The sequence below is a fragment of the Stegostoma tigrinum genome, chromosome 38, assembly GCF_030684315.1.
Source record: "Stegostoma tigrinum isolate sSteTig4 chromosome 38, sSteTig4.hap1, whole genome shotgun sequence".
NCBI classification, from domain to species: domain Eukaryota; kingdom Metazoa; phylum Chordata; class Chondrichthyes; order Orectolobiformes; family Stegostomatidae; genus Stegostoma; species Stegostoma tigrinum.
Window position 1 is genome coordinate 24,180,980 of NC_081391.1, and position 12,908 is coordinate 24,193,887.

The following is a 12,908-nucleotide window of genomic DNA, read 5'->3' on the forward strand; positions in this document are numbered from 1 at the left end:
ACGAGGCTGGGCTCAACAACTTTAGATCAGAACTATTTGTTCTATGTGGATCTTTGACTTCTTTCTCTGTTTTATGGATTGGTCTTCATATAATTTCTTCCTTTCTCCTTTCACATTATGTTCAGACTCTTTATTTTATGGAGCAATTCCCTCCTCATTTAGACACAGCTTTTGTTTCCTCAATCTCTCCATTACTCATGTCTTTGGCTGTTCAGTCATAAAAGTTTTTGTTGTTTAATCTCCCCTGGCCTTGACCCTATCACAGAGCTGCTCCTTTGGTCTTCATGTTCCCATTCCCAGTTTAAAACTCTTCCATTTCCATCTTTCATTGGTTCTGAAATGTTCCTTTTCTTCCTCTTTACAGATTGTGCCACACTCACTGAGCTTCCCCGGCTTTGATCAGTAATCTCCAGTGGGTAGATTATAAACCATTGAGAAAGGTTAATAGAATATTAGACATTGTCTCTAGTCTGCAGGAATACAAATGCACAGTCGATTCACTGCCATAAAATGATGTCAGACACCACTGGAGTCATCCCTGGCTTGGGTTCTCTCAGGTGGGAGAATCTGACCTTGGGATAAGATGCAGTGCACATTCACCAGGTTAACACCAGAGATAAAAGGGTTAAATGAAGGACAGATTGAGTGTACTTGGTCTGTGTTCCATCATACAGAAGGTGTTTAAGATGATTAAAGCCTATGAAGAAAACACTGTGGCAGGGAGGGGCATGTAACATTTAGGTAACAGCCCGTGGTCACAGTGCCAGTGTCCCTACCTTTGAGCCTGGAGACCCAGTTTCAAGTCCCACCTGCCCCAGAGACACACAATGGCATCTCTGAACAGGCTAATGAGGGGTATTTAAATTGAGAACCAGGGTAACGTCAGAAAGCATTTTCTTACACATAGGGGAAATTGGAATTCTCTCCCCGACAAAAAGTCATCTAATTAAAATAAAAACCAAACTCAGGATTGTCAGACGTTTATGAGGCAATGGAATTTAGTGCAATTGAACCAACACAGACAAGTAGGCGAAGTTAAAATATAGTCAAGCAATTATCAAACTGAAGAACGAGAGGTCAGGGGTTGAAAGTCTTCCTCCAGTTCCTTTGTTCCTTTCTCTGTAGGTGACCCAGAACTGAACATTGCTGTTAAACCAGGATAAAAGTGCATTGGGTCACTGTCAACTTCATTCCAGTTTCATAAGTTCAAGGTAAATTCCTGTGTTTCTCTTCGGTTTTTCTTTGGGCGTTATTTCTTCATTTCTTGTCCTCTGAGAGCAAGCTTCAACCTTCCTCTTCCCCATACTCTCCCCCCGGACCCTCCCCCCAAACCCAGCCCCCCACAAAAAAATCAAAGGAATGATCAGCTGGATCCTCAGCACCCCCCTGACACCAACCAATCATTATGGGATGTATAAACCTGTCCCGTCCAATATCCAAGCTAGAAAAATCCATTTGCATTTTTTGACCCAGGGACACTGGAGCTGAAAACTCTTTGTGAAATTCCCAGTGGGGAGGTGAGTGTAGGTGTCTGTTCCATTTCTCCTTCTCCTGATTCTCTCTCCATTTCTGTGCTCTGACATGGTGAGAGACAGACAAAGGTGTCCTGCCAGCTGCTCGGAACCTGGCATCCTCACTTCGGAGTTGAAAGTAGAAGGCCCCTTCCAGCGACCTGAATGCAACATCAAGGCTGACACTCGAGGGCAATATTGAGGGAGCACCGCACTGTCGGAGGGTCATTGCTGAGGGAGTGGGCACTGTCGGAGGGTCAGTGCTGAGGGAGCGTCGCACTGTCGGAGGGTCAGTGCTGAGGGAGTGGTTACTGTCGGAGGGTCAGTGCTGAGGGAGTGGGCACTGTCGGAGGGTCTTTGCTGAGTGAGCGCCGCACTGTCGGAGGGTCAGTGCTGAGGGAGCGCCGCACTGTCGGAGGGTCAGTGCTGAGGGAGCGTCACACTGTCGGAGGATCAGTGCTGAGGGAGCATGACACTGTCTCTCACTTGAGACAGAAACTGTGATCCTGCCTACTCTCTCTGGTGGATGTAGAACACCTTGTGTGACACTATTCAAAGTAGAGCTGTGCAATTCTGTCTCGCTCTCCTCTTCATATTTATCCCTGAATTGGAGTCATTGAATCATGCAGCACAGAAACAGACCTTCAGTCCAACCAGTTGACATCAACTAAAGCAGGTAATCTGGTCATTATTACATTTTGCTGGCCACATTAGCTGCTACAATGCTGTAGAGAATGATTGAGTAAACATACCAGATTACCCTTCCTAAAGGACACAGATTAAACATTTGGGTTTTGCTGACAATCCAACAGTTTAGTGATTACTTTTACAGATTGTAGCATGGTTTCCAGACATAACTTTTGGAAATCTCAATGGTGAGATTTGTATTTGTGTTCAGAATCCCTTCTGCAAGCCCATGCTTAATGCTGATCTTTAGTTGCAACCAGGGCTTGCAGGGTCATTACAACAGGAAGCTACAAAGACAGAAATGAATGGGGAGAGACTGAAGGAGGAGACGGAAATGAGAATAAGAAGGAAAAGAGTTGCAAGTGAGGGAGAATGTGAGAAAAACTGAGAGAGGAGAGATGGTGTTAGGACAATGCGAAATAAAGGAGTGAAGGTGGACTTAAATGGCAAAGAGAGAAAGAAATTGTTATTAGCAAATTAAAACCCATCTGGTTCATTCATGTTCTTTAGGGAGGGATCCTAACGCACACTGGCCACAGCAATGTGATGGCCTCTCAGCCAAAACAGCTCTGGCAAATCATTCAGTAGGCATGGTGCAGGTTGGGCTAAATGCCTGAATTACCAAATTACCCTCCCCGATCCATCAACAAAAAAAGACACACAGAGATCTAAAGCCATGAAAGAGAAGAGATGAAGTATTTGATAATTGGGGATTTTGCAGACAGTGTAAGATTAGTTTATGCGCTGATCTGCCAGGCAATTCAGCTTTGTCTGAAATAGTCAGATGCTGCCTTCTTCACCAATCTCAGCACTGGCACCCAACAAATTTCACTCCTGCCCCATCCCCTAGATAACCAGATATAGATGGCTCTTATGAAAAGGTTTGGGAAACATTTACATAGAAATAAACAATTAAAGCGCAAGCTTCTTATAAAAGTGTTTATTTGAATGTCTCAGGTTTTTTTTAACAGTCTGCAAACAAAAAAAGAAAATAATTGTAACAATTGAGATAAATTGATGGGTTTTGATTTCTTCCAACGAAGTGAATCTTACAAGATAACCAGATCCCATTCTCTTTCCCACAACTCAATCAGGTTTTGATTCTGGAAATCATTATTTGGGAAAAAGAAAGATTGTGTTTTCAGGGTTTTGGCAAGCGGAGTTTCTTTAGCTCGCTGAGAATTTTTTTTTATCTGTTTAAAAGCTCTTCCATTGTACAATCATCTCAGCTTAAAATTAATCTTTCAATTCTCTTAAATATTTCTAGTGGATCCCACAATGAATCCTTTTTCTGTTTTGTTAAACCATATTTAAAATATTCCATTGTGGATGTATCGGATGTTTGAATTTAATTTTCTTTTTTTATTCCTTGTTCAAACCATAGAAAATGTCTTTTTTTATTTTTTTAAAATAAAATATATGAAAGCTTTTTTTTGGTAGATTTTATTTCATTTTTTTGAAATTTTTTTGATTTTTTTTAAATTTGGCATGAAATGAGTTAAACACCACAGTATCACACTCGCACATAGAGTTTCCTGATTTTAGAGAGGTCACACATACCATTTCGCCCCGTTTTCCCCCCGTCTCTCTCTCCTCCTGCTTTCAGTCCATCCTCACACCTTCAAAGAATTGTCATGGTCATCCTAAAGTTAGACCAAAATTAGGAAACTTTGGAAATAAAAGCTGATAGCTTCTTGTTTCGATCAAACCCTCTCCATTCCTGCTCCACACAAAATTCCATTCCATTTTTATCATTTTGTTTTTCTTAAATAATAATTGAAATCGTTAAAAAAATTTCTTGTTTTGAAATTCTTGATTTGAGTGTTTTTTTGGTCGGAAGAGGAGCGTCATTATCATCACATGCAAATTTCTCAAATCCTCAGCTTGCCACACACCAATAAAATGTCTTTTGTTTTTGTAAAGAATACATATATTTTCTGTTTTAATGTTCCAATTTCCTTTGATAAATGATCACTTCATTCAATGGCCGAGCAAAATTAAAAACTGACATTTGATGCTGTTCCAGTCTTGTGTTTCTTTTGTTTTACTAAAATCCTCCCCGCTTTGTAGTTGTCTCAAAGAATGGATGTGTCCTTTTTTTTCTCCTTTTTAAATATGTTTTAAATTCTTCAGCAAGCTCATGACCTTTTAACGAAAACCATCGCCTCCCATTCTCGGCAGGGAAACAATAGTTACGAGAAACAAAAAAATTCGACGATAAATGGCGTTTTAAATTCATTTGAGAAATGAACAAAAAAACCCTCATCCTAACTGTCCCTCTCACACTCCTCTCTGTCGTCAATCCATCCTTTTGCAGAACTTCAAGCCTTCTGCATCATCACATCTGCCCCTCTCTTTTTCCTCCTCGTTTTCGATTTTAAACTTTTTTTGACAAAGTAACTTTTGCATTTTTTTTGCAATGGAATTGGGTTTTCATGCAATAACTTTTAATATTCTCCTTTTTTTGTAAATTATTAATTTTTTTGTTGTTGTTCCTCTGTTTTGTTCTCTCTCTCTCTGTCCCTCTTTCTGCAGCGTCCAGTGTTTTATACAGGTGTTGTTCTGCGGTTCGCTGTATTAGTGTGTAATGAATCCTTCAGCTCTTTCTGAATGCAGTTGTGAACCTGCAGGAAGTTGTGGTCGCGCTCAGAGTTGTAGGAGCTGGTGGTCTTCAGGGGGTCTCGGGTGAGAGTGTACATGGAGATCTCGGTGGAGGGTAGCGTGTTGAAGCCTTTGAGACCAACCGGTGAGGCATCTCTGGAGTGAGAGGGTTCCGTGGACCGGGAGCTCGACCGACTGCGCCGTCGGTAGCGGTACCGGTAACTGGGGATGCGAGTGATCGCCGAGGATTGCAGGTAATCTGCGGATCTGGCCCCGGCTCGGATCTGTTTGTGTCTGTCAATGAACAAATGGACAGCTAACACTCCCACCATCTCTGCAATGATAAAGGACAGAGCTCCAAAGTAAAAGGACCATCCATAAGAGTAACTGTTCTTTTTGGAGTCGCTTTTGGCTGGGTCTCCTGCGTTGGCAGATATGTACACTATGATGCCAATGATATTACTCAAACCTGCAGGGCAACAGGAACATAAATACCAGACAAATCATTGACATTCAGAACGTCGAGAGAGAGAGGTTTGGTGGGGAGGGTTAAAATTTAGGGTTAAACACAAAGAAGAAGACTTTAGTCAGGCCAGTTTTAGCTCTGTCTCCCTGCTTGAGGAAAGATGAAAGGGGTTCAGAAAAGATTTTTCCACAATTCATTCACAGATTGAGGATGCCAAGGGCTAGGCCAGCGCTTATTGCCCATCCCTAATTGCCTAGAGGGCAGATAAGTGTCAACCACATCTCTGTGGGTCTGGAGTCACACGTAGACCGGACCAGGTAAGGATGGCATTTCCTTCCCTAAAGGGCATTAGTGAACCAGATGGGTTTTTTCTAACAGTCACTAATGGATTCATGGTCATCATTAGATGTTTCATTCCAGGCATTTATTGAACTCAAATTCCACCATCTGCTGTGGCAGGATTCAAACCCGGGTCCCCGGGACCATTCCCTGAATCTCTGAATTAATAGCCGAGTCATAAAACCACGAGGCCAATGCCTCCTTTTCGCAGGATGGTGCCAGGTTTGGAGGGTTTGGTGTAATGGCAGACGCTGAGCAACCTGGGGCTATTTTCTCCGGACTGTCAGAGGCTGAGGGCTGAACTTATAGAGGCTTGTACAATCATGACACACTCACCACCCCCTGGGGACACCCCCATAAATACTGACCCATGCCCCCCTCCCCAGGATCCCCTTGTAAATGCTGACACACCATCCCCCCTCCCCCCGACCCAGGATCCCCCTGTATATACTGACACACACAATTGTGCGTGCGCGCACACACACACACACACACACACACACACACACACACACACACACACACACACACACACACACACACACACACACACACCTGGGGGCCCCTGTAAATACAGACAGTGGAAACAGTCTGAAATCCCTGTATCATTCAGTCAGTGTTTTGCACACTAGACACTGCAGCCACTGGGTAGACAGTTAAAATAAGTGTCACCATATGAAGATGAATGATTAAATTGTGCTCTTGTTAGGATAAATAGTGTCAGATTGAGGATATCAATCAGCTATCACCTCTCCTCATACGCCTGCTTCATATTGATATGTGAGTAACACTAGCTGCAATTAGTGGAGGTGGACTGAAACTTGCTGTTTAACACCTATTCTCACTGTAGGAGTTCAGCTTATTTACTGAGGAATAAAATTACTTCACGTGAACTACGTAAGAAGCAGAGAGTGAAAGTGTTTGCTTATTGTTGCAGCTACAAACCCTCAAGTGCAGAAAGCCGAGAATGTTCCTCCTGGTTTCCTGGCTACTGTTTATCCCTGAGCTGTGATAGCTGACACAGATATTCAGGGTCTGATCTCCTCATTAACCCCGCGAGGGCTTTGCAGTTCACAAATTGGCTCCCACATTCCTGCCGCTATTTAATTGGCTGCAAAGTGCTTTCAAATGCCATTGAGTCACAGAAACATACAGCACTGAAACAGACCCTTCAGTCCAACCAGTCCATGATGACCACAATCCCAAACTAAACTGGTCCCACCTCCCCGTTTCTGTCCCATTTCCCACAAACCTTTCATATTCATGTACTTTTCCGAATGTCTTTTTAAAAGTTGTAACTGTAGCCACATCCACCATTTCCTCTGATAAAAGAGATAACAAAGTGTGGAGCTGGGTGAACGCATCAGGCCAAGCAGCATCTCAGGAGCACAAAAGCTGACGTTTCGGTCCTAGACCTCCTCTCACCACTTCCTCTGGCAGCTCATTCTACACACGAACCACCCTCATGTCTTTTGTAAATCCATCTCCTCTCACCTCAAAAATGTGCCCCCTCGTCTTGAAAGTCCCCATCTTAGGATAAGTACAACTGCTAGCAACTCTATCTATACCCCGCATTATTTTATAAACTTCTAGAAGGTTAAAGTTGCAGACTTGCTCGCTGAGCTTGTGGGTTTGGTTGCAGATGTTCCGTCACCCTGCTAGGTAACACCGTCAGTGTGCATCCAGTGAAGCACTGGCGTCCTGTCCCACTTGTTATTTATATGCCTCGGTTTGCTGGGATGGTAGGTATTACTTCTGGTTCTGTTTCTCAGTGGTTTGTACACAGGGTCTAATTCAATGTGCTTGTTGATGTAGCTCCGGTTGGAATACCAGGCCTCCAGGAAATCCCCGGCGCGACTCTGTTCGGCTCATGCGATTATGGATGTGTTGTACCAGTTGAATTTCTGTTCCTCGTTGTCCACGTGTAGTGAGAGATGAGACAAGTGAGAATGAGCACCAACGAGCCACCATTAGACACGACCAATTCTCACTTGTCTCACTACACATTGGACAACAAGGAATAATCTCAGTCAGCATCAGATAGTTCGCAGGGAGAGGTTGGGAGTTGGTCACTCGAGGGGCTGAAGGTAACAGATCCACAATCTTGTCAGTATTTAAAGGAGAAAATTATCCCCATCTGGTACTGAATATCATCAGCTAAACATTCTGGTAATTGACAGCAGAGAGATCCGGGTGGGTGAGGTGGAGAGGGGGGACGGTGGTGACTTAGGGTCGGGTGTGGTCAGCGTACACATGGAAATTCACACAGTCTGTGGATGATGATGCCAATAGAAATAGGAGGAAGTTGAGGATAGATCGTCGAATAATTCCAGGAGCAACAAGAGAAGCCTTCACAAACGAATCTCTGCCTAGAGCTTGACAGATAAACATGGAAGCAGGTGAGAGTGGTCCCACCCAACTGGACTTGGATGGTAATGGTGTGGCTAACTATCTCAGTCAAGAGCTGGAGATAGGCCAAGGGGGACAAGGAAGAACAGGTTAACTCTATCATGTTAATTTTTGTAACTTTGTTAAGACTCTTATCGGGACAGAGAGAAATCTGATCAAACCAAATAACCCATCTGAGCAAATTAACTGAAAGGCTCATATATATTAACTGAAAGATTAAAATTGATTAAATCCATTGAAAACAGGTTCAAATGTGCCCAGAAATGGAAACTTAAAGCACTATCATAGATTCATACAGAGCAGAAAAGGCCATTTGACCCATCGAGCCTGCATCAATGTAACTACCACTAAAAGCACACGAATCCCAATTTCCTGCAGTTATCCCTTGAATCAATCTGATACAGAGAATGAAGATGTTTATATGGCTCAAACTGGTCTTTTCCATTATTCCACTGCCTGTTTATTTATTGGAACGAGAAGCTATGTTTTCCAGGAGGTAATGAGGCCAGAAATGAAGGAGGACAGTTGAGATCAAGAATGTTTCTAGAACCAATTGTGATTGGTCTTTTTAGAATGTAGAACCTTGCTTGCTGTACCTGACTTGAGAAGGAAAGAGACCTCAAGAGAAAGGCATAAGGACTTAGACAATAGGTTCAAAGACTTTGAGTAAGATAGTGAATGAGAGAGACTTTGCGAGAGAGAAAATTAAAAATTCTAGCTAAAATTAAAAATTTGCAGCAAAGAGCTATTGGTTTGAGCCAATTCTACCTCTAGATGTGGCAACTGCCCAACAGCAAATTTGCAAGATCCATTGAGAGCTTTGATCCAGGAAAGTCACTGCAGACCGCCAACACTGGGGGGTGAGTATTGTGTGGTTTTCTCACCCACAGGACTGACTGATTATGACAAGGATCACAAACATTTAAACATAGTTGGAATGGCTGAGAGAAAGGGGGAAACAGATGACGAATTTGGAAGTTAAGGAGGCAACGTGTGTATTTTATATCTCACGGCCAAGGCTTGAAAGTGCTTCTCTGAGTTGAAGAGTGTCACAAGAAATGCTTAGGAACTCAACTTTCCCAATAGATGCCAAGAAACTCTGATGCTCTGATAATTCTGCAATGAGCTGCGCCTTGAATATCACCATCACTGCTCTCCCAGAGAGAGAGAGACAGAGAGAGAGAGAGAGAGAGATGGTTGGTGGAGAGTTTAACCTGAGGGTGACTATGCCCAAATTAAGGAGCACGGATGCAAAGATAGGATCTTCATGGTGACCTCAGCCATTGCAGGAAATGACCTGGATAATAAAATGTGAGGCTGGATGAACACAGCAGGCCAAGCAGCATCTCAGGAGCACAAAAGCTGACGTTTCGGGCCTAGACCCTTCATCAGAGAGGGGGATGGGGAGAGGGAGCTGGAATAAATAGGGAGAGAGGGGGAGGCGGACCAAAGATGGAGAGTAAAGAAGATAGGTGGAGAGAGTATAGGTGGAGAGGTAGGGAGGGGATAGGTCAGTCCAGGGAAGACGGTAAGGTCAAGGAGTGGGGATGAGGTTAGTAGGTAGCTGGGGGTGCGGCTTGGGGTGGGAGGAAGGGATGGGTGAGAGGAAGAACCGGTTAGGGAGGCAGAGACAGGTTGGACTGGTTTTGGGATGCAGTGGGTGGGGGGGAAGAGCTGGGCTGGTTGTGTGGTGCCGTGGGGGGAGGGGACGAACTGAACTGGTTTAGGGATGCAGTAGGGGAAGGGGAGATTTTGAAACTGGTGAAGTCCACATTGATACCATTAGGCTGCAGGGTTCCCAGGCGGAATATGAGTTGCTGTTCCTGCAACCTTCGGGTGGCATCATTGTGGCAGTGCAGGAGACCCATGATGGACATGTCATCTAGAGAATGGGAGGGGGAGTGGAAATGGTTTGCGACTGGGAGGTGCAGTTGTTTGTTGCGAACTGAGCGGAGGTGTTCTGCAAAGCCGTCCCCAAGCCTCCGCTTGGTTTCCCCAATGTAGAGGAAGCCGCACCGGGTACAGTGGATGCAGTATACCACATTGGCAGATGTGCAGGTGAACCTCTGCTTAATGTGGAATGTCATCTTGGGGCCTGGGATGGGGGTGAGGGAGGAGGTGTGGGGACAAGTGTAGCATTTCCTGCGGTTGCAGGGGAAGGTGCTGGGTGAGGTGGGGTTGGAGGGCAGTGTGGAGCGAACAAGGGAGTCACGGAGAGAGCGGTCTCTCCGGAAAGCTGACAGGGGAGGGGATGGAAAAATGTCTTGGGTGGCGGGGTCGGATTGTAAATGGCGGAAGTGTCGGAGGATAATGCGTTGTATCCGGAGGTTGGTATGGTGGTGTGTGAGAATGAGGGGGATCCTCTTGGGGCGGTTGTGGCGGGGGCGGGGTGTGAGGGATGTGTTGTGGGAAATCCGGGAGATGCGGTCAAGAGCGTTCTCGATCACTGTGGGCGGTCTTTAAAGAACTTGGACATCTGGGATGTGCGGGAGTGGAATGTCTTATCGTGGGAGCAGATGCGGCGGAGGCGGAGGAATTGGGAATAGGGGATGGAATTTTTGCAGGAGGGTGGGTGGGAGGAGGTGTATTCTAGGTAGCTGTGGGAGTCGGTGGGCTTGAAATGGACATCAGTTACAAGCTGGTTGCCTGAGATGGAGACTGAGAGGTCCAGGAAGGTGAGGGATGTGCTGGAGATGGCCCAGGTGAACTGAAGGTTGGGGTGGAAGGTGTTGGTGAAGTGGATGAACTGTTCGAGCTCCTCTGGGGAGCAAGAGGCAGCGCCGATACAGTCATCAGTGTACCGGAGGAAGAGGTGGGGTTTGGGGCCTGTGTAGGTGCGGAAGGAAATGACCTCATGCTGTTGGTGTCACTCTCCACATCGCAGACCAGGCTGTCCAGCTACCTGAGCTAACTGACCTCTAGTTGGATGCTGAAGCACAACCAAAGGCTTAATGCCCAACTTCAAATGACCCAAAGGTTGGTGGAGTTGTGGACAGCATGGAGGGCTGCTCTAGGTTGCAATGGGACATTGACAGGATGCAGAGCTGGGCAAAGAAGTGGTAGATGGAATTCAACTCGGAAAAGTGTGAAGTGGTTCATTTTGGAAGGTCAAATTTGAATGCAGAGTACAGGGTTAATGGCAGGATTCTTAGCAGTGCGGAGGAACAGCGGAATCTTGGGCTCCATGCCCATAGATCCCTCAATGTTGCGACCCAAGTTGATAGGGTTGTAAAGAAGGTGTGTGGTGTTTTGGCTTTCATTGGCAGAGAATTTGAGTTTAAGAGCCGTGGGGTTCTGCTGCAGCTTTACAAAACCCTGGTTAGATGACACTTGGAATATTGTGTTCAGTTCTGGTCACTTCATTATAGGCAGGATGTGGAAGCTTTAGAGAGTGCAGAGGAGATTTATCAGGACTAGAGGGCAGGTCTTCTGAGTAGAGGTTGAGGGAGCTAGGGCTTTTTTTATTGGAGCGAAGAAGGGTGAGAGCTGACTTGATAGAGGTGTACAAGATGATGAGAGGCAGAGATAGAGTGGAGACTTTTTCCCAGGGTGGAAATGAATATTATGAGGGGGCATAATTTTAAGTAGATTGGAGGAAGGCGTAGGAGAGATGTCAGAGGTAGGTAGGTTCTTTACACAGAGTGTGGTGGACGCATGGAATGGACTGCCAGCGTGATAGTGAATTCAGATACATTAGAGACATTTAAGCAACTCTTGGATAGGGTCATGGAGGATAGTAAAATATAGGGTATGCAGAGTAGTTTGATCTTGATAGGATAACAGGTTGGCACAACATTGTGGGCCAAAGGGCCTGTACTGTGCTGTACTGTTCTGTGTTTTATGTTCTATGTTCCATGTTCAAATCCTCTATTTATGGCCTGCTTCAAAAAATACTAACGGCCACTGAAATACAATTCCAAACACATCAACGATTCACAATGAAACCTGCACAAATTACCCAAAGTAAAATGTGGCAGTGAATCTACAGTAATCACAAGCAGTGACGAATGCAGATAAACTCCCCTCACAAAAAACGTGGATTGTCATGGTCAGCTGGAACACAAGAGTTTGAAGCTGAGATGGATACGGCTCTGAAGAAGGATTTGAGAAGTTAACTCTGTTTCTCTCTCCAAGGATGCTGCCAGACCTGCTGAGTTTCTCCAGCACTTTGTGTTTTTGTTTTTGGGTAGATTTGTATTGGCTGAAAATACTCATTCATCGATCATAGAATCCCTACAGTGTGGAAGCAGGCCCTTCGGCCCAACAAGTCCACACCGACCCTCAGAGCATCCCACCCAGACCCATCCCCCATAACCCACCTAATCTAGGCATCATTGACATGTGTTGAAGGCAGATATATGGAGTTTGAGCATCAAATCAGCCAAGATCTGAGCAATCAGTCGCAGAACAGGTTCCAGAGCCTGGGCCACATTCTGTTTTCCAACCTGACAGAGACCCAACATTCCACTTCAGCAAATGAACAACTACAGCAGCAAAGCCTGTGTCCCAGATACAGTGTAAATACAACAGAAAGCACTCAAATGAAAAAGACAAAGTTCACATAGCCCTACTGAAGCATCAAGCTGCTCTCTCACATTAGAGAGAAACACACAACTGGTGAATTGAACCTTAGGGTCACCTCATCTCAGGCAAGGGGACAGGACTGTCCTTCATAATAACCTCAGCCAGTGCAGGAATTCAACCTGCACAGTTGGTGTTATTGTACATTACAAACCAGCCATCCACCCAACTGAGCTAACAGATTCACATTCAAATGACCCAGCTACAGGAAGCCAACAAAACATACCCATGATATGCCAAGCTCACCCATAATACACCTAATGTGACAGTAAACCTCTGCAATGGAATGGACCCAGCACATAAACTGAATAAAA

General features: G+C 45.0%; 1 protein-coding gene across 1 annotated transcript in view; it reads right to left on the reverse strand.

Moving 5' to 3' along the window:
- Positions 1–3,154: 3,154 nt before the first annotated feature.
- The window catches only part of cacng2a (calcium channel, voltage-dependent, gamma subunit 2a), a 100,925-nt gene continuing 91,171 nt past the window's right edge, over positions 3,155–12,908 (reverse strand). The window contains exon 4 of the mRNA XM_048521269.2: positions 3,155–5,268. Within this exon, the coding sequence (XP_048377226.1) occupies positions 4,745–5,268 (524 nt within the window). The 3' untranslated portion in view covers positions 3,155–4,744. The remainder of the gene's footprint in view (positions 5,269–12,908) is intronic.